This window comes from Haplochromis burtoni, unplaced genomic scaffold (genome assembly GCF_018398535.1).
Source record: "Haplochromis burtoni strain Fernald_Lab_line unplaced genomic scaffold, NCSU_Asbu1 Contig_57, whole genome shotgun sequence".
NCBI classification, from domain to species: Eukaryota; Metazoa; Chordata; class Actinopteri; order Cichliformes; family Cichlidae; genus Haplochromis; species Haplochromis burtoni.
This window is the reverse complement of record NW_024582418.1, coordinates 653,283-676,023: the sequence shown is the minus strand read 5'-3', so window position 1 is coordinate 676,023 and position 22,741 is coordinate 653,283. Positions and strand designations below refer to the sequence as shown.

The 22,741-nt window shown below is 39.6% G+C and overlaps 1 protein-coding gene across 3 annotated transcripts in view; it reads right to left on the bottom strand.

Annotated features, from left to right (window-relative positions):
- abch1 (ATP-binding cassette, sub-family H, member 1) overlaps positions 1 to 21,793 on the bottom strand; it is a gene marked incomplete in the record, with an annotated part of 41,509 nt that extends 19,716 nt beyond the window's left edge. The window contains 16 exon segments of one of the 3 annotated variants that reach the window (XM_042220899.1): positions 556 to 626; positions 749 to 805; positions 1,157 to 1,206; positions 2,552 to 2,622; positions 5,846 to 5,946; positions 6,414 to 6,582; positions 6,667 to 6,763; positions 7,048 to 7,228; positions 7,476 to 7,550; positions 10,617 to 10,710; positions 12,189 to 12,296; positions 15,659 to 15,813; positions 16,662 to 16,821; positions 18,315 to 18,463; positions 21,248 to 21,353; positions 21,696 to 21,793. In XM_042220899.1, coding sequence (XP_042076833.1) covers positions 556 to 626; positions 749 to 805; positions 1,157 to 1,206; positions 2,552 to 2,622; positions 5,846 to 5,946; positions 6,414 to 6,582; positions 6,667 to 6,763; positions 7,048 to 7,228; positions 7,476 to 7,550; positions 10,617 to 10,710; positions 12,189 to 12,296; positions 15,659 to 15,813; positions 16,662 to 16,821; positions 18,315 to 18,463; positions 21,248 to 21,319 — 1,610 coding nt within the window. 3 annotated transcript variants of the gene reach the window in all.
- Positions 21,794 to 22,741: the final 948 nt, after the last annotated feature.

Below are 22,741 nucleotides of genomic sequence, written 5' to 3'. Positions count from 1 at the left end.
CACGCTGAAGATGTCTGCTGAAAAAAGCTGAGAAAGTTGGAAAAAAAAAACCCAAAAAAATGTTGTCCTGAGCAGGATTCGAACCTGGCACTTCTGGTACTCAAGGGAGGTTCTCATCTCACTGCACCACAGTCATTCTCACAAAGAAGAGGTGGAGAGACTGACAATGCTGGTGAAATTAGCAGAAGCTGCTTAGAATTGTGCTAATAAGAGGTGAAAAGGCTAAACATTTGGCAGAAAAGAGGTGAATCAGAAGAAGTTCTGCTGAAAAGAGGTAAAGAAGTAAAAAGATGAGTTGAAAAGAGGTGTAGAAGCAGAAGGGCTTGCTGAAGATGGCTGTATGTGTAATGACACACTGGAGAGTGTCAAGAAAGCAGAGCGCATGCAAGCAGTGAACATGTGTAGCAATCAGACCGAGACTGTCCAAGCCGGGGCTCAAATCGGCAACCTTCCAATTACAAGGCGAACTCCCAACTCTTGAGCCACAATCACCCCGACACAGGTATAGTAAGGTGTCTACTACCCTATACTTTAACCAGCACACAGTGTACTGACCTGAGCACAGCTCCAGGGGTCACAAATGTAGTAAAGTCTGTGTTTTGGCTGCCGTAGATTGGCTCCTCAAACTAGCAGAAGAAATCAAGAGTGTTTATTTTACTTTATTATGCAGCATGTATAAATTCATATACATTTAATTATTTACAGTATTTAATTACATTCAGTTGCTTTTTTCCATAAACTCTCTTACCTTTATTGGTAAGGCAACCATATATGCCATGCCACCCAGTTTATAATCCACAAATGCCTGCAGACAGAGGGCAAAACATAAGTGATGCATCTGTTTTTTTAAGAAAAAATCAGGGCTACTCTTTATCATCTTTAAGTATTTTCATTAAATATTCAAATCAGTTTAATGTTGTTTACATAATTCTAGTTCACAACGGCTCTCGTCCACAGACCGCTTAAAAAAGATGGGAGGTGTTTGAAAAGTTAGGTTATTTTCCAATGGCCAGCAGTAAACGCTGTCCTGATAACTTTATGGGCTCAATCAACAACCAGGCTTCTTAAGCTGTGGCTAAAAGCTCAGTGATGGCTCTTGTTCACTGAAACATGGATATTTTATGTATACAGCATAGACTTCACATCATATTTGTACCTGGAAGGCCTGGTGTAGTTTCTTCTGCACCATGAGGGCAATTTGCCGATCTAAGAATGAAAAAAAGGGAAAAACATGAGCACCTTCGTCTTGTCAGAGTCATTTTTTAATGTTCACCATTCAAAATTTAAAGGGAGCATGTAAATCACACATCAGATCTTGATGAATGAAATATTCAGGTTGAAAATCTTTGCTGACATAGAGTAGAAACCAAACTTATTGACCTTTTAAGGGCTGGATTTAAAATTATACCAGAAATCAGAAATTGAAATCACAGATTGAGGCCAGCTTGTGTTATCTGTCTTAGAAGTATACATGGCCCCCACATGACATCTGGGCATACTCCTGATTAGAAGGTCTACGGTGTCCTATGAGGATCTTCTCCCTGACCTGGAGTATCAGTGAGCTCCTGGACAGTCTATGGCTGCACTGGAATGCACCAATATGTGAGGTCCCATTTAGGAATTACTTGTACACTTTGGCCACATGTGTCACGGTTTGTGGAGACAGACCGTGTGGAGATGTGTGTGGTGGACCCAGGTGCGAACACAACTGAGGATAAGGGAGTGAACTTAAACAAAAGCGAGCCTTTTATTGTGGCTGATGATCACGAAAGAAACAAACGAGAATGAGGGCAGCAGAAGAGCAATAACTAAACAGAAACCTAAACTGGGAACAAACTATGAAAGCTAACTGTGGCTGTGGCTGTGACTATGGCGAGAAAAACAGACGACCTGACGACGAACAAAGGAAGACTGAGGACTTAAATACACACATGAGGTGATCAGGGGAAGTGGAGACACATGAGAACACAGCTGACTAGAATGAAACATAATGACAATACAGGGGAGAGTAACACTAACTACAATGAACAAAGAACACCACACTCTTTCAAAATAAAACAGGAAACATGTGAAGAAGACATGACAATACAAACTTGATAACATAAGACATGCAGTCAAAACAGCCTCACAGACAAAGGGTGAGGGAAACGTAAATGAGCTTAGGTAATCTAATGAACTTGAAAATAAACCATAAACATCAAACATTACCTAAAACTTAAAACGCTGGGTCAAAGACCCAGGATCGTGACAATATGAGGCTCAGCATTGCCCTCCACCAGGATGAACCTACTGCACCAGTTTATGGTCTGACAGTAAACTACCTAACAGCAGACATGGTACTAATATCTAATACAAAGAGGTCTGCTTGTGCAGACCGAATGATCTGCAGGTACCATTTCATACTACCACCAGTGACAAGCAGTAGTTTGATGTAATGCCGGAATTTGATGTATGTGAGAATCCTATATGTACAATATACACTAGTATAACATAAATAAAGCACACAGTATGTTTCATTCAACAACAATTATCCAAAAATTTTGTATCTTACTTGTCTGGTCCAGCCAGACGTGTATTGATCCTCCATCGATTATCTCCTGAGAGACCTGCCGCTGGAGCATCCTGTGCAATAAGGAACCAGAATTATGATCAGAAAAAAGTAGAACCTCAGTCTATCTAACAAAACACTAGAATGTAAATATCGCAATGACAAGCTGAAAAGTGAGTGATAATCTGCAGAATCTGCACGTTTTCTAAATTTGTCTGGCAGGACAAGTTTAAATGATAGACAGCATACGAGAGAGACAGATAGAGACAGATAAAGCACTACTGAACTATGTGATAGTGAAATCTAATCTCAGTGACCCAGGTTGAAGAATTTGATCATTGGGACACTACAAACCCGGTGAACCTGAGGAAGGTGCATAGGAACATAAATATTCATTTTTTTCCTAAGGAATCTGGTTATTGATATGGAACCTTATGAAAGGAGTGTATGACCTTATAAACTAAGCAGCCAAGTGAATTAATAAACAGAGTCATGCATGCATGTGACTGCAGGCTGGTAGCACTATTTAAAACTCAGAAGGTCAGCCAGGCTAATTATTATTTCTCTGACACAATTAAAGCAATGCCTCAAGTCTAGCTGAGCCACTGAGAGCATTGAACCACGTGTAATTTACTATTACTAAATTGTAACTTTGTTCTTGAATACCAGTGAACTGAATAATGCGTGTCAGATATGTGTAGCCTGTAATTCCTTAAAGTATTTATTTCAGATGGTCTCACTTGGACAAACTTACTGTCTGCGTAAGTGCATAGATTAAAATTTTGATTAAGGGTGTTGCACTTTAACATAGTTCCATTACAAAGTATGAAACTGGTGTGCTGCACAGAGAGTTTGTAGCTACAGGAAATTTTCTGCCTTGTCCCTAGTTAGGCTTTTACAAAAATCTACTGGTAGATTGGTAGAACGTAAGAGCAGAGCTTAGGTTTGTAAAGTTGGATCTGAACAAACCAGGAGGTTGTGGAAGAATGTGAGTGCATGTGAGTCCATCTGTGCCACAAAGCTTGGTTGAAATGAAACACAACAATGATCCCGAGAACACCAGCAGGTGTTCCAGTGGTCCAGTCAAAGTCCAGATCAGACCTCAGCCTGTGCTGTTGAGGGTTCATAAAAGAGCTGTGCATAAATGAATGTGTGCGAACCTCGATGAGCTGAAGTGATAACTGGGCCAAAATCCCTTCACAACAACGTGAAAGACTGATAAAGTCTGATAAAGGTTATTGTGATTGTTGTAAAAATCTATTTATCAGTCTTTGTAATGTATCACAAGTTGTTCATCTGAGGTTATATCTAAATTATCGTAGATCCTGATAAAGGCCTGGTGAATTTTTTTTTAATTATTTCCTGGCACAGTGATTAACACTGTTGCCTCACAGCAAGAAGGTCCTGAGTTCAACTCCACCATCTGGCCGCGGCCTTTCAGTGCGGACTTTACGTGTTTGCGTGGGTTCTCCGACTTCCTCCCACAGTCCAAAGACATGCAATTATTTGGGTTAGGGTAATTAATGATTCAAAATTGCCCATAGGTGTGAATGTGAGTGTGATTCTCTGTTAGTCCTGTGATAAACAGGCCACCTGTACCCTGCCTCTCGCCCCATGTCATGTCCAGCTCCTCACAACTGAAAGAGGATGTACTTTCAATTTCAAATGACTGTATCTTAGACTTTCCATCTATATATGTGCCACCATATTAAGGCAGTGGAAAGGTAGGAGTTAAAATATAGCCACCAACTGCCATAAACAAAAGCTGTTTTTGAAGAATAAACCTCAGTAGGGAATTTATCACAGCTTTGAAATTAATCCAGAAAAAAGATGAAAAAAAAACGTCATAATGGTGGGTCAGATCTTATTGGTCGGTGCTAAGATGCAACCTGCTCAGGTGTGTTGCGGACAGGAAGGACCAGACTGTCCACCCTGCAGTCTCACGCTGTGACTCATGACTGAACAACAACCCTGCTGCAATGACTCACCTTCACATGATTTTGAGGTGTGAGTTGGTGTGGTGTGGCCTCTGTGAGCTTTTATGTGTATCAAAACAACAGAGAGTGCATGTGGAAAAAAATTTACTTTCAGATTAATTCACCATCAGAAGAACATATTAAACATTTTAATAAAAACGGTTTTAAAGCCACTTAGAAAAGCAAGATATTAAGCTGATTTATGTGGTCCTTTTAAGTAGAAGCAGATAAATAAATGATATATTATTTGCTGTAATGCTCATTAAAACAAATATAAAAACATTTATTGGGATATTTTTGGGAAGCTGTGTACTGGGACTGAAAACATTTTAATTCAGTATTTCAGATCCATAAGAATCTGGTACTTTCCTCCGGATGATTGCACAAATACCTTTATGCATAACACATCAGGGCTGATGTGTTTGATCACGTCAGTCATGCTGTTTGTTTTCACTGGCAACAAGAAAGCTGCACTGATTTACCTGAGGTCATAATTTCTCTTAATGCAAACCACACGCTGGATTTTATGCACTATCACCAGGGGAAATATTAGTTGGATATATTGTGAAGATTTTTATAATTATAATGGAGGCTGGTGCAAATCTTCCAGTCTACATGTCAAAGTTTCCAAAGAGTCTACAACCATCCTCCAATCCGAATTTCTAAGTAAGTAAATCACCAACTTGTGAAATTATTGTTAAGGTATATAATAGGTGCATGGTGTTCCCTGAGGTGTGGACTGTTCGTGTCGGTGTTTAGCATGTTTGTGATATGCAGCTGGAATGCTGCCATGCATTACAAAGACTCGTCTTCAAAATCTGTCTGCTTTGCCTGACTACTGAGAATCCCCACTGACAAACACAAACGTCTGTACACAGCCTGTTCTGCCCACGTGTAGGTGCATGACATCAGCATGTGCTGCTTGAAAGGGAACTATCAAAAGTAGGGCAATGAGGAAGAAAAAGGCAGCAGGTTGTTTGTTTGCAAAGGTACATGAAAACAAGCAACATCCTCAAGCTGACACTTGTCATAAACAGGTCAAATATAACATGTACATGAAATGTTGGCTAATCTAACTAAGAAAAATGTCAAACATTTAGGTCACACAATGCAGTTTTATTCAACTCATCTGCTCTGACGCCTCCAATGCCAGTGCGGCTATTTATCCCACGTCTTTGTATTTCAAAGGTATGTCAATCATTTTTTTCTAAAGTAACATGAGGGCAATGAACATTGAGTGCAGACATGTTTTGCAGTCATAACATCAGTTACAGATGCTGATCCAGCACATCAGCTCGGCCCATGACGCTCTCTCCCTTACCGTTTAGTCAGGTAGCTGGTGAAGTTCTTGCCAAAGCCGATTACACTCCAGTACTCTCCATTATAGATTCCCTCAAAAGCTTCTTTGTGGGACAAGTTCACCTGCAGATAAAAAAAAAGAAGCAGGTTCAATTCATTCTATGTTCTAAGTTTCATTTTCAAATGCAGATGGACCATATGCTACACCATGTTTCCTCAACCAGTCTGAACTTCACCATCTGCCGCACAAGGTCAGACTAAATCAATTAAAGTTTCTGCACATTATGTATGTTACAGTTTGTTGAACAGCTATGGTTCTGTTACAGAGAGAAACAATCTTTCCTCTTCAATGATTTCCCAGAAATGGGAAGTCCTGGTGTTTGTTCCTTTGTGAAACTCATTTGCTTAGAGTGAAAATAGATTTTAACAGCTGAGAAAGAAGTCTGCTACTTTGAAAATTGTACTTACTCACTTTCTCATGTGCAACCTACCAGCAGATTTACAGTAACAAAGGAAAAGTCAACAAATTCAGAATCCAAAGGTCATCACAGCTGATAAGGATTCATATCTCTTAGGGCCAAAACAAATACCTGCTGCACACTCGAGTTGTCCAGGAAGGAGAGGAATGATTGGCTGAAAGCAGAGGGGGAGGTCTCATTGTTCACTATAGCAACCTGGATGCCCTTTGGATCTCCTCCGACACACAGACAGATGAGGGAGACCTGGATGACGGGCAGCAGGAACTGGAAACACAAAGAGCTGCCAACACAGAGTAGAAAATAAAGTGTAATGAAGTGGTTACTTATAGACAGTGACAAATAACCTCTGTTAACTGCATCATACCCCGGCATTCTCTTCATCCGCACCAATGTTTTGATCATCAGGGCTGCGATGTTCCTCCACTTTGGCAGCACATGTCTGGCTCGCACCTTCCAGTCCACTGAACACAAAAATGCAATATAAGTGACTGCAACTTATATTTTTAAAACAGCAGCGGTTAAAATGTTTACCTTAATCTGTGCCTCCTCTTTAAAAAGCTTTAGTGAGTTTCAACTCATTGTTTATCTACCTGACCTGCAATTATATTATTATTATCATCCACTCCCCGTACCTTTACTTTTTGATGTCAGAAGCAGCTGATTTTAAAGAAGCGCTATAAAACTCCTGGCCCATTGTTAAATGATATGCACAGGTAGAAAAAGAAAACACGCTACATGACAGTACCTGAACATTTGAGGCTTTCCTCTGCAGGTGGAGATCCGACTCCAAGAATTGGCTGACTCTCATCCTTCCCATTCTCAAATGACTGGCTTTTGTCTAACGTTCCATCTGGAGAACTGGAATCGCGTTTAGAGCCGACCTGGTCTGACGTCTCACACAGCTGCAGGAAGGCATGCTCCAGGGTCTGAAGGACGGATAATATGGGCTAAAATTCACAATCCTTTTTTAGCCTCCTGTGTATTTGGAGGGTTTACTATGAAAGCGTGCCACAGCCATAGTTTTAATTGCAAGAGGAAAAAAAGTTCACTGTTAACTTTTATTCATATCAACATAAGATGTAAAGCAAAAAGCAAACTAAACAACCTCCATGCCTTGACTATCACCACCCCTGGGCACCCACACAGTCTGTACTGGGATTTGAGAGTACTCACTGTTGCACAGTGCTGCTTCATGACGGCATCTGGGGGACCTTCAGCCAGCAACCGGCCGTGTCGCATGAGACCGACCTATACGACGGGAAAAAGAAAGAAGAGAGAGGTTCTCTTTTTAAAACGAGTGACTTAATTTTTTTTCTTGGCAATTATTTATTTAGTTATAAATAAAAAGGGTACTAATAAATAATCATATATTTATAATTAGATGATTTATTTTGTTATAGATACACACACACACACACACACACACACAGACACACACACACACACACTGAATGTTGCTGAATGAATGTTAAATGTATGTTTTTTTATCTTCTGCAAAAGAAATGCTAATTCTTATCTTAATAGAAATCCAAAGTGTATCGCATACAGCTGTTGTCAGGGAGCCAAAACACACAGCTGTCTGAATAAGCTTCTAAAGTTGTATAAGAGCGGTAAATCAGGATAAGCCAAACAGTGGATTTGTTAGCCATCTACAAAATAGCAAACTACTTCTTATTCTGTTGTGTGTGAATGGTACTCTTATCCTATTAGTCTTTTTTTAGTGGGTCAAACATGGATAAACAAAGGCTGCAGCTGCTATGTGATCAGAGTTTATTTATTATACCAGAAAGCAAAAGATTTGTGCATGCAAGAAGCATGTTGACATGGTAAAAGCTCATTCCTCAGCTGTGGAGTGATGCATTGCTCCACTGGGTGCTCCGTCAGTTGACATACTTCTGTCAAAGTATCACGAAGACAGGAACAAATAAGCCCATTTGTCTCAGTCCTTCACACAGATATCGTTTTAAGTGAAAATGGAGACATGCCTGATAAGACTGAGTGGGCAGACTGGTTTTAGTGGAGATGTTCTGGATCCAGGTTATAATGATTGTGACACAGATAAAGTGCTTGAACTTTGTGAGTCCTGTGTGAAGCCACCATCACCACTTCTGACTGTGGAATTTCTGTGGAATTCCTACCATCACAAAACTTTTACCTGACCTTCCAATGCCCTTGCCTCGGTGGTGAATTTGCAGTCATGTGAAAATGAAAGACAGTAAACTTTGGAAAAACAAAGGAATTAAGAGAGTAAGTAGCAGCCAAGTGCAGACATAAACTTGATTAACTGATTAGTAAATGTGACCACTTCTATGACAGGTGACACCTCAGCACTGCATTAACAAATGGCCACAATATAAGCGCCTTGAGGCGACTGTTGTTGTGATTTGGTGCTATACAAATAAAATTGAAGTGAAATTGAAATTGAATATTCTTGAGTGGGTATCCCAGCAATTCTGCCCAAAGGTAAGACAGTGATCAAAGAAACGTAAGAAGTACATCTCATACTCTACAAGCTCAGCGCGTTAAATGTTAGTCCATGACAGTCCAATTACAAAAAGACTTAACAAGTATGGCTTGTTTGGAAGGGTTGCCTGGAGAAATTCTCTCCAAGAATAACATGGCAGCACAACTTTTCAACGGTTTTCAATGTTGCATCTGAACAAACCACAAAACCTCTGGAACAATGACCTTTGCACAGATGAGACCAAAGTGGAGATGTTCAGCTATAATGCACAACACCACATTCAACACACGAGCACAAATACAGCATACATACTGTCAATGCATTGGTGGCGGGGCAATGATTTAGACTTGTTTTGTAGCCAAAAGTCCTGTGAACCCTGCAGTCACTGAGTATACCATGAACTCCTCTGCATAAGTATTCTAGAGTCGAACATGAGGCCGTTTGTCTGCTAGCTAAAATTCGCTCATACAATGGGACAGTGATCCCAAGAACACCAGCCAATCTATGACAGAATGGCTGAAAAAGAAAAGAAGAAAGATGTTGCAATGGCCCAGTCAAACTCCAGACCTCAACCCGACTGTGGCAGGACATAAAGAGAGCTATGCATAAATGAATTCCCGCAAAACCTCAAAAAACTGCAAATGATGCCATAAAGAAGACTGTGCCAATGTTGCGAGAGACTGATAGAGTTATTCTAAAATCTTATAAAAAGTAAGATTTCTACATGTTTACCTGATACTTAGAGAAGAGAGACCTTACATGTTACGTTCAACTAATAGAAAACCAATCAATAAATCAATCGGTTGTTTTGTACTGTTGTCTAGAGCTATTAGCAGTGCAATAGTGGTACAAGTGTAGGTTTAAGTATGAGCCATTGTCTAATGTTTGACTCTTCATTTGACACTTGTGGTTACACGAGCTACTGTGTAAATCTCTTCAGCTCTTCAGCAATTTATTGATTAGCTCATTATAAACTAAGGTAGAGACAGTGAAAACAGCACGTATTCTGAAAACTGCTCTTTGTGTTGCACATTTCCTTGCCAGCAGCTTCAGCTTTACAAAACTGTCCCTATACAGTTTGTCCCCAATCTGCTTCCAGTCTTCAAGTTAAATTTAAACTAAATGGCATCAATATTTTTACAAATTCATTGCACAAATTTATGCATTTGCAAACAAAATTTCATAGGCTATGCACAAGCAAATATGATGCTTCTGCCAAAATTGAGAGTATAAACATTATACTGAAAAAATGTGGTTTTACAGACTATATATTCAAAGGAGATTACTGGTGAAACAATGAATGAACTCAGTGAATGAATGGATTTGTGCTGAGCCAAGCATTAGTTTCACCATGAGTGAAATATGTTGTAAATATGAGGAGCTAAAGTCTGGAAAGCCCTGCTGACCTTTAGAGCGACTCTATTCTATAAGGTTTACAAAGAGATGATGACTGTGTGTGCCTGCCTGGCTTTCAGTTCTCTGTGTTTTCTTTATAGCACCTGGATTTGTTTGTTGACAGGGTGGAGTTCAGAGTATGCAAAGTCTTAAGCACACATTTCATTCTTCTGTTGCAAAGGTTCAACTTCAAGGCCAACCAGCCATTTAATCTTAACTTTAAAATAAAAATATTTTTATGTTTTTCCTACAGACAGGAGAACTTACAAGTGAACCTTTACTGAGCTTTGGATTCAAGAAAATCCAAAAAGTACAAACGATTTATAGAGTAAAAACAAAACAGGAATCAACACACACATTCATAGACACGACTGATTTTCTATTGAATAAGTCCCATTTCCCCTTAATTTATGTGTTTAACATGTTCATATTTATTCAGCAACCTTTTAACTCACCACATTGGCTTGCCTGGCCTCTTCTATGTAGTGTGTGGTGATAATAACAGAGACCTTTCCCGTCTTCACAATCTCTACCAGGTGATGCCAGATCCTAGAAAGAAGACAGAAAAAAATCCTTGAAACACTTGACCCACTCAGTAATGGAGTTTGCTTCAAAATCGCAGCTGTGCCAGCAACAGCTTTGCTGCCAGCCGTCTGATCTTAAGAGGCTTTGTGATTACACAATGACACTGGAGTAACACATTTGGGGGGTACAGTATGCTTTCACCAGTGTTTGCTTATCGATGCATGAATATGGGTGTAGCCTTTATCACATTTTTATCAAAACTTTATTAAATATTAGCCATCTTGTTGAGTAAATAAGAGAGAGAATGATAAATCCATGCAGAGATCTTAGTGGAAATGTAATTTTACTGTAGTGTTAACTTTTGTCTATATAGAAAAATATAAAGATGCCAGTGGGCTCTCAAAAGAGAGGAAACTGGATAAAAAAGATATTTAATTATGCCGTAATATAGGAAAACACAACTGTCCATTTAAGTAATCTTCATCTGATAGGCTGCCCCTTGAAAACAAAAGTTAGGAACTTCTTCATCTTCTTGCGTTCTATTGGCTTCTCTTTCCCAGGGTGGGTGTGTGTCTGGTCAAGCGGCTTCCTTTTGGCCCTTTTGGCCCTGCATCTTTGCAACAGGTGCAAATGCAGCATTTGCACCTGTTGCAAATGAGCTCAGGCTTGTCCTCTCACTTGTTGCCTGACTGCTCTGTCTACTGGTATGTTAGTATTGCTCAGGCTTCCCGTTCTCTTGTTAGGTTCATGTTTTTCACTAGTCTTACCTTGGTTTGTCGCCCTGTGCAAACGATTGCACATCACCTCAGCTTCTCGGATTCTCTGCCTGTCCACTCACCGCCACTCACAGACATGCCCCGTGCTCCCTGGACTTGCCCAGCAGCTCACTTGCCAAGCCTCTAGCACCACTGCATCTGCGCCTTCCACCTCAGGATTCCCCATTTCCCTCCTTGCAATATTCTCTGACTTTTGTAGTGAAATCTGCAAACCTTTACTGAGTGGTGTCCTGCATTAGAGTCCTCAGCTTGGTTAAAGATAACATTTATAGTTTTATTTATTGTACAAATGTTAAAAAAAATCACAAATATGTTTTTGTAAGGACTTTTGAAGGGATTGGAACTGGTGCACATGCCATAGACTTAAAAATGATTTTTAAAATGATACATTCTTATAAATCTCTTAATTTGATGTCTTTTTTTAGTTTATGATTTTTTGCTAGCTGTGCTTGACAGCAGGGTTTCTATTTTGCCCTTTAGGATCAACAACTTTTTCTTTTATTTCTCATTATGTGTGAATGAAAAGATCTATTATACATGAATTATGAAAATCTCTCATTAACAAAAGTGGCAAAAAATAACTATATTACACTGGTAGTAATCTTCCTTCAGTTCTGGCGCCTCAAAAGCATTTCTCTATGCAGGAAAATATTTGGTGACATCACCTGGAAAACAACGGTGCACGTGTGCTGCATGATACAGGAGAAGACAGACGGTTATACATACTTGGATCTGAGCACAGGGTCTACTCCCACTGTTGGTTCATCCAGGATGAGCAGCTCTGGATTCTGGAGCAGAGCCGCCCCGAGAGACACCCTTCGCCGCTGACCTCCACTGTAACACAAAAGCAATCAAAGGGCAACAGAGTGAATCTTCTCCCACGATGGGGGAAGAACAAGCTGAGGCATCAGCCTGTTGCAAAATCTTTACCAACTTTTCCATGAATATTAAATGAGCCTCTAATGAAAACTGGTGTTAGGGCCTCCTGGACAACAGAAGGCTCTTTGTATTGAACCAGGGTTGTGAATCCGGAGATGGTGATTACTCTTATAAAAGGGCCATAAAGTAATCTGCCACTTGCATTGATCTGCCGGAGCTTTAGCAATTATATCTCTTATAGTTAGAATAATTAGTAACATTTCTAAAAATAAATTAAATCAAAGAGTCCGCTCAATAATTTCCAGAGGTTTTACAGCTTATGCAGACTAAGCTTCTGAGCGTAAAAAGGAGGATACTATTCTTTTATTTTTTGGTTGAAAAAGCATAAAAAAACAAGAACAGGCCTCAAGGAGTTATTACCATAGATTGGAAAACAGGAACTCAGAAAGGCAAATGTCATCTCAAGAATTAGGCTTTTTGCTCTCACTTTTTTGATGTGCAAAGGATGACACTGTGATTAGATAACAACAAGCAAACAGAGCTGCAGCTGGCTTCATACTAGTCATAAAGACTCTGCAGATATGATCACTTGTTCACAAAAAAATATCATGCTGCATGTTTCAAAGTGAGCTGCCAATGTAGTGGTGCTCAGACTTTTGGTCTGGATGGTGACGCAAGTGGGAGTGATGTTGAATGCAGAGCGACAACTTCTGAATAATCATAAATTCTTTCTTGCTTATGAGAAGCTCTTTACTTTGGGGCACATATTATATATTAAGCACATAAGATTGAAAAAGACAAACTTTGATGTCTTTACAGTGAAAATAGGGACTTTGCTGCAGCCTATGAACAGCAGGGGAGACTGGAATATGCAGGCAATTTCACATAATATCCCTAGGACTCTAGGGACCTTTGCTTTGATGGCTACACAAAAGCATGCAAACCAGTGTTGCCAGATTGTCTACTTTTGGTTTGAATTTCTGGGTAAAAATAGTTTGGGAGGCTTGTGGAACTTTCCCTTGATGAAAAACACAGTAGAAAAATGCTAATGTTTATACAATAGCTGCAAAATGCTCCAAAGTACATTACTAAACTAAATTCTCATTGCTTTAACTGTGGTTCTGAATTTGAGTAATCTATCAAGTCTACTTCATTATATACTTAAACTAGAAAATTGTTGACAGATTTGATTTGACCTTTATTAAAAAGAACCATCTGGAAAGTCATCTGTGCATACTATTTTGAAGCATACGGCGCATTCAAAAAACCTTGGCATGTGATTGAATGACCCATTTCTCTATCAGTGTCTATCTACTATCGGTTACGCAACCAATCCTATCAGCAAAACACTACAGAAAGCACAAATTAGGGAAAACAAGCAGCAGTCTGACAGACTTTAAAAACTAACAAGCAGTCAGTGTAGCTAGCTATATAGTTAGCATGTCAATAGACAGTTCTTTATGTTGTTGTGAGAAAATCTCTGCATAAAAGACTTCCAAACCAGGGCCACATTTCAAAACAGGAATTCGGAGCTGCTTGAAAAATATTAAAAAATAGCAGTCAGGATAGCTTGCTAGTATAGTTAGCATGTTGACAGATGATCCATTTGACTTCGATTACACTGAAGATTAAGCCATAGCTGTGGAGCAACCGGCCAACAGTTCCTCAAACAACATAAACTGAATGTTTTTAAGGCCTACTTCAAAAAATTATTGGATTTGGACAAATATATCTAACTATTGAGGTTTTGTAGACACTTTACAAGTAATCAGGCAAAATTAACTTTTACACCATTTTGGATGTGTGGCAATCATGGTGTCAATGTAGGGTGAAGTGAATAAGGCCCTGGCCACGCATAAGACTGATCTGTGACCAGTTGGCAATGACATTTGTATGGGGGAAATATGAGTATTTCAACTGGTTGCTGAATGTTGATGATAGTTGCTTGGAAAATGATTGCTAAAGCCCAGTCACAAAGGCCGACAGACTGGTCAGTGACCCACTGACAACAATGAGTATTTCCTGACCAGTTGGCAAAAGATTCCATGTCATTGCTTATAACTGGTTATATTTTAGGTGAAAGTGATGAATTTATCTACAAACACTGTCCAGCAACTCTCACACTGTAGTGAAACTGAAAAGTGTGATACATTTTTTACTTTTTTCCTTCAAAGTAAAAGTTGCACCTTGAAACATGTTGGCAATGGCATGGAGGTGCTACTTTTACTTTGAAGACAAATCTTCTCCATTTCCTGTTTGCGTTGTACATTTTCAAGTTTTATTAATACTTGGCTAGATGATAGTGAGTATATCCAGACAAACTTAAAAATTACAGGCAATGAGGCAATCTGCTAGCAACCAAAGCAATTTTGTACAGCACCTTCTTTGCAACCGATTTCATCCAGTGACAGCCAGCAACCTCCAGGAACCACTGCCAACCAGTCAGGGATAAACATTTTTCCCTATCAACCAGTACGCCAAATTACTTTTGAGCAATGTGAGCATTATGTCATGGAGATACTGCAATATGCTAACTGCATCCAGTAAAATCAATAGCACAAGGAGGATAGAAAGTGCCTAAGAAGAAAAACAAGCTGCAATCTATGGCACTTAAAAACCTAGCAGTTCCTTAGTCTACCAAACCATCTAGTTGGTGTCAGTGGCTGCTCCATCTGTCCAACTGTCTTCTGTCACAGATAAACTGTGTCTATGGCTGCTACCTTACTGGCCAGGAGCTCCTTAAACAACTACAGTTACATTTGTGGATCTGGTATAAGAGTACAGCGTTAAACATGGCAAGATAAGATTATCGCATGACTGTGATCAAGAATCCAGCTGCCTTGCAAGGTAAGATTTGATTGGGTATCTTGGCATCAGTCAAACCTCACACCACTAATGGAAAGTGATAATCAAGGGAATATAATGTACTGTACAACTGCCCTTGAGTTTCACCTGGTGTTTTATCAGAAAAGTCATAATGTTTTACTGAGCCTGGGTTTACAGCCTGTGGTATAAATACAGATTTTAGATTAAGGGTTTAAAGTCTTCACACAGACATCTGCAAAAGCACAGTGCTACCCTTCATAAATTGGCTGTATCTAGGGAAATAATGCATGAGTTCACATCTCCGTGCATCAAATCTAACATCCATGAACCACATCACTGTTTGCAGAAAAAACACTTTCAATATTAGTATACGCTTTTATGATGATCACTCTTACAACTTTAACCTTACGGGGTAAGATCAGCTTTTACTCATTGGATTTTGAAATCGTTCTATCTGTAAGGTCAACTGCTGCATCATATGTGGTTTTTACCTAAGATTTCGGACCAGACTGGTCTTCTGAGGTAGATCCAGGAAGTCAATGAGAAAGTTCATGCGTGCCTGGGTTTCCTTAGATGTCAGGCCGTGAATTCGGCCAAAGAAGGTCAGGGTGTCGCTAATGGTGAACTCATTGTACAACGCCAATTCCTGTGCAGCACAAAAGCAGAAAATGAAACTCATATCTGATGCTCTGATTGAGTCACAAACACCAACATTTCCAGCACACCTCAGGACAAATACAACTGCACCAGTGGATGTAAATCTATTACATGTACAAAGTTAGCATCTGTTTTACTCTTACTGCTTTTACTTTATTTTCTTGCTTCCTGGGAAGGATTAAAGCTGGTACTTTTTGTTGAAGGATTAAAGTCTTACATAACAGCAGATATACATTTTTTATGCAACAGCAATTTCAAGAAAGCAGTATATATCGCTAGTTTAAAGATGCATCTGTCCGCATTGCTGTAACAGAAAACATTCAAGGTGTCACATTCCTCCCACTCTGGGTTGCAGATTACTTCCTGCATGGATGAATGCAATGGTCAGGGTTACACACAAGACGACAAATACTATGCTGTGTTATCTACTTCATCAGATACCTAATGACAGTAATGGGGCTCACTCAGGTACAGGTGGCTCATTGCAGCAAAGGCCAAATTACAGAAGCCCCAGAGCAAGGCTTCATACAATCTTTATGGCTTTAAAGCAGCTGATGTGGATGTTGGGGTGACAATTTTCTGGACAGAACAGACTTGCTTAAACCTTCTGCGGACAAATGGCTGCAAGGACTTTGATTGTAAGTTTGCAGGCTTTTTAAGAACAACCAAACAATAGAGAATAAATAAAACCAGGTAGGGCTGCCTTTGTGTCACTTCAACAAATTTGCTGCTTTATTCAAATATGTTAAGGATCTTTGGGCACATGAGTATTTCAAAAAATTAAAACAAGAGCAAAGGTACGCATTTTAATGTGAATATATACTATGTGGTTTTTACCTGTGGCATGTATCCAACTTTCTTCCCCGGAATATCGTGGCCAGGAAACGCAGGCGGCTTCCCTAGCACAGTGATGTGACCTCGTGAGATTTTCAAAGTTCCCACAATGCATTTGAGAAGTGTGGTCTTCCCACATCCACTGGGCCCCAAAAGGCCATAACTGAAAAACACAATCACAAAAATTTCAGATAAAACTTAAAGCGTGATCCTGCAGAGGGAAACACTGGGACAGTACAAAAGTATGTGACTAGGGAATGCTGCTCTTTCTGGTTATTGAGTTAACTGAAAGGAAACTAGTTCACCATTCTAGAAAAAAGGTGTTCCTGGAATCTAATCTGAGACAGATATTTCCTTTTAGACGTTTCAGTCTAATACCAGCCTCTGAAGACGCTGAGATGCTAATGCTGCTAAGTGTTAAAAAAAATCAAATTGCAATGGCTTTGTGACTATTTTCATACATAATGTCAACTTACAACTAACGTCTGCTGAATGTAAAGTGGTTTTCATGTAGAGCCATTTTTGGATACATCAAAAATTGTATTTTTTCATATCTAGGCTACAAACGGTCTCAGATACATCACACAGAGTTTGCACTGCACTCTGTTATCACATGCACTTTTATCAGGTATGTCTAGAAATGACAGTTCAACACATTTTTAAGTTTAAGTTTGAAAAACTTGATAAAAGACTTTATTATTTATATTATTTTGAAAGTTAAAGTGCCTATACTTATTCTACAATCAATGAGATAATTATCCTCAGGTTTAAAACAATGAACAATAACATAATGGAACAATATAAGTTATATTCCAAGAGCACAGTGGGGTTTTGTAACACTCGTTCTGTCTGCATGTTTTACTGGTTTTTCACATTCATGTTTTACATATTTCCAGCTAGCAAGAAACATGAGAAACCTTCAAGAATTTGCCAGGTTGTTCATTTGACTTTATTTTCTCTTACATACTTTGTGTGCACATGAAAGCATGTAACAATGCTTTCATGTGCACACAAAGTATAGGTCAACGTTTTTGGTGGCCCCATTCTTTGTTGTCATACTTGTCACTTCAAGAATGCAGATTCATATTAGAGAAAAATGAATGTAGATCATCTATAAGAAACTGACAACGGAACGAACTAACAGACAGCGACACTAGAAGCAAAATGTGTGCACTTAGAGCTGAACTGTCACCGACACATCAGGTTGAAAATTTCTTTGCAGTGTCATGCTAAGCTCTCCTTCCCCTGAGGGATAGTGGAATTTTCCCATTAAGGCCTTATTGAGAAACAATGTAGATGTTTATAAAGATAACCCTGAATATCCTGCAGGAAATTAAGCTTTCAACAGCTAATCAGTCAGTAGATGCTTGACAAAATTGAAGGCAAGATGAGCAGCTTGAATTGGGTCCCGACACCTAACCCAGAAATGTCAGCATTGTTTGCAGGTTAAGCATTTATCTGCTCACCAAGAAGAAAAGAAAGAGTCAAATATTTGTTGCTGTTAGTGATACAGGAAGTAAAACACCTTCAGCATTTTACTATTTCACTCAGTATTTACATTTTGATTTTTACACTTGACTTTTGTTATGAAAATTTATAATCTTGTCCAGTTAAAACGCTCTAAATTAACAGGCTGTGTTGGTATTATCTACTCACATTTGTCCCTGTGGCACAGCCAGGTTCAGGTTGTTGAGGACCTTCAGTTTGCCATACGATCGGCACACATCTCGACACCGGATCGCAAAGTCTTCCTGTCCAGCCGGCAGAGGCGCCTCCAGATCAGCCTTCATTTTTTCCTCCTTCAGCTGGAAGAGAGAACATTTTGTTAAACACCAACATTCCTGATGCAAGTCTAAAAGCATGCTCAGTATTGGCAGAGTTAACATTACAACAATGATTTCTCGTGCTGTAGTCTATATAGATATTGTCACCTGCATAAACCTTCCAAATATCTTTAAATAATATTTTCTTTAGTGGAGAATATGTACCTCGCTGCTTTTGTATTCCTCCGATAAGGAAGGATTTATAGCAGGAAATATGACAGTGAAATAATGTCAAATATGCTGCAGATAATCTGTAGTTATAGTCAACCTTTCGCAACGTTTATGCAATGACACACAAAGTCTTGTATTGTGTTAAACACAGAGCATCCATGTACTGAACCTAAAGTAAAAGTTTTAACTTTGTGCATTTCGTTTCTGCACATGAAGTGAAGGTTTTGTTGTGGTGAAGGCTTTTACTGAAATACAAAGAGGAAGTAGGATAACTGTCTAGTCTTCCTCTTTCTACAAATAATTGATTAGAAGATGCCGCAAAAAAAAGTTTCCTACAACAAATTTCTGTGGCCACATTTTAATTTCTAACATGTTTTCCTATTTGTTGATTAAGTGCTTGAAATGAAGTGCATCCATCATTAAATATTCCCACCAGGAAGAGCCGACCACTTAATTTGCCACAATTTTTACATGTGCTTCACTTAAACACGTTTGCCTGTCACGGCGGTTAGGCTCAATCACAAGTTTGAAAAATATTTAAGTGGCCACTTACAGAGACGAATCTTCCCACTGAACTGGCCAGTTATGTTTACAAATGCAAGGAATTTGAAAGTAGGAAGTTTCCATTCCTTATAGTTACAAAATACCTGTTAGTTTATATGGGGAAACCACCCTTGACATAAGTGTGTCTTTTTTATAGCCATAACATGTTGATGTAATTCTCTCCAGAACCTCAGTTAACCAATGCTTACACATATTTAACACTTATATACCCACAAATAAATTGAGTTTAGATGATGTTCCCATACTGTACCGTGCTATTTTCTGCTTTTCAAAAATGGAAATTTCAACTTGTTAAAAATAAAAGCATAATTTTGTGTAGCCTAGCCATCTCTACAAATAAAATATCCATCATTACTGTTAAAGTAACAACATTTGACTCCTGAATGAGTTTTAGTCCCCTGGAGGTTGCAGCTCCTTCAGCAGGAGAAACAAGGCTGGATTTGAAAGACTTCAGTGCAAGAAGCTGAAAATACAAACGGTTATTTTTCATAAGCCAATCACCAAACAATTGAACAGGCAGGAAGAGAAAGTTGTTTGCCCTTTCATCCAAAAGCCAAATACAAATCTCACTTCTGACCAAACAACACACAGAAACAGCCAAGCATACTCTCATGTTCCTGTTAATTTCTCTGCATCACTACAAAGCTGCATCAGACAAAGTATGTGGGTCGTAAAACAATCCTGAGTCCAGTAATCTCTAATGACGGCGTTCTTTCACGGGTTTCCACCAAACTCCCTCCTTTAATCCAGAATCTCTCATTTTCCAGCAAGGAGATTAGGGAGACTGCAGTGAATAATCTGCTGCATTTGGTTAGCCTCACCTTTGGCACTTTAGCCTACATTTGCAGACATGTCACCCTGATTCTGTGTGGCAACTGTAACCACTTCAGATGACACATTGATTTAAAATGCAAACAAACGCTGACTATCCATCACTGAATATGAGAAAGGCCTGGAAAAAAGACAAGGCTAACCTCATCTAGAGGAGACCAAACCGATTGAAGGAGCACAAACTCACCATTGGACACGATGTAGAGAAAAAGGGAGATGTGGAAGGGATGAAGAGCATCTGAGGAGTGAGGCCAAAGACTGAAGTCAACAGGTAAAGAGCATTTGAACATTAGCTGACACAAACATCTCGTCTGCATGAATGCAAAGTGGAAGAACAGGTTGAGTTTGAGAGCCAGCAACTGAAGAAGGCATGAAGAACAGACGCCAATAGCACGCACGCACACGCACGCACACACACACACTTTAACAGGTGCTATAACCTCAGTAGCGCTCCATAATCATCAGTATGTTTTCTGATGTCCCCAAAATAATACTTGGGAATAAAATTTAAAAAAACTAATGACATATTTTACGAGCGTGATTTTTTTTCTCCTAACACATTTTTTTTTGTAGCAATCCCACCCTTCCACCCATCTGACCAGATGGACAGACCTATACTTGATGAAAACACCACATTGCCTCTTTTGCTTGTACACTGCGATAATGACCTCGATCAGCCCAGCAGAGGCTCGCTTTTCATTCATAACAGGCTCTGCTCTGTTGATCAGGAAGAATTTCCTACCTTGCCTGCCAAGTTGTTGCCAATTTGCGTCACTACCAAGTGGAAGAAAACAGACTTGACGGCCGTATTTAAATCTCTCCGAATTCAGGAAGACACATTTGCCGAATAAAAATTGTGAAAGAGAAGTCAACGAAGGGCTATTTATAAGCCGAGCCCTCTGCAGCCGACCAGCTGCTGCGCTTTCACTTCTCCCTTTCACGCAGGACGTGAGCGCTGCAGCAGCGCTGCGATGCTCAGCGGTCGCTCTCTGCCCCCCCTCTGAAAGATAACCCTCATCCACCCTCCCTGCTTTACGGGAAAAAATGGAGCTCTGGCCTGAAATGTGACACAAAATGAAAAAATAAATCCCAACTCCATCTCTGCAGCGGCGCACCAAGGCCTGCTGTCGAGGGACCACCTCGATCCTGGAGGCTTCCCGCGAAAAGACAGCGACCCAAACTACCTGAAAAGCATCTTACCCGTACCTCCATCTCTGTGCTGTTTGCAGGTCCACGCGTGGCATCATTCCTACCGGCAGCCTCCGCGGCCATGGCAGCAGGGAGGACAGCCGGACCGGCTGGGTCTCTGTAGGAGAGAGAGAATGAGGGAGAAAGGGGGAGAAGGAGAGAGTTAGATAGATGATGAGCTCTGGGAATTTTTAGGTTTAAGTCAGGCGAGCTGTTTGATCTGCTTTCAGCGATTCCACAGATGCACAGAAATGCAGTTTGCAATTTTCTGATCTATTTGCCCAGAATTTGGTGCCAACTTTAGCTGATGCGGAGCTGCACTAGCCTGTAAGCAGCTGCAGGGGCTCGATTAATAATATATTTTTTAAGAAATAAAAGAATTCACCAGGTTGCTAATATCATTTCATTTGGCATTTCTAACATTAACTGCTGCTGCAAAAGCAACGGAAGTGAAACTAACCGATGGATTCTTGTAATGATGTCGTTCCAAATATAACCGCTAGGTGGAAGCACAAAAACAAGAGACTTAGATGAAACGAGGTCAAGCAGGCGTTTGATCACTGATTGATGAAACTGAATGTGACACAGACACATAAATGACTGTTACGAAATGAAAGAAGGGAAATTTCCCCTGGCTCCTATGTTTGTGTTTCTGGTAGTAGCACAAACTTTGTGTTTTATACAGTTTAGTTTCTAATTCCAGTTTTTATTTTCATTATTTTTCACATGTATCTATGATATAGTGATATAGTGACCTTAAACACTTTATAAATTATGGGTGGACACACAGAAGCCCACAAACGGTGCTTTGAACATTAATATCATCAATCAGGATTTTGGACCAGAAGCGTTTATCCCGTATTCTACAGAGAACTGCACAAATTATCAAGGAGGAGGATAACCACTGCACATTCAGACTCATATGAAATGCTTGTGATCATGGTTATGATTTTTCTTCACTGCATCTTCATTAAAATACATGCAAAAATCGAATGTAAATAAAAACCAGTTTGAAACACAAAATTTTCTCACTGATTGCACATTAGAGAAGGAATCAATGACCATGCAATGTCATCGCCCACATAGCTGTTTCCACAAATAATGATTTTTTAAAAACACTTCAGTTTTTTCCTACATTTCAAGGAACCATGAACAAAATGCTTCTCAGCGCTGACAGCACTGCAAGGCTGGATGTTGGCGCAGCGGGCCCCTTTGTGCAGAAAATTACATGTTCTTCTTTCACTATGTCTTTGACTGAGGCACTGGTTTATATTTGGAGTTGATCACTGGGTGCTACACAGTGGCTGCCTGCTACTCCTAATACATATGATGGGTTTAATGCAATGGAGACAACTTTATCCTTCTCTAAAGAAAGACCTCAGCATTGAAATCATTAAAAAATTAGATTTAGATTCAGCCCCTTCTCCATGTTAGTGTCTAATATAAAGAAGTGCTTAATGACAGCTAAGAAAAAATGTTGTGGCTTATTTAAAAAGAGTGGGGGGG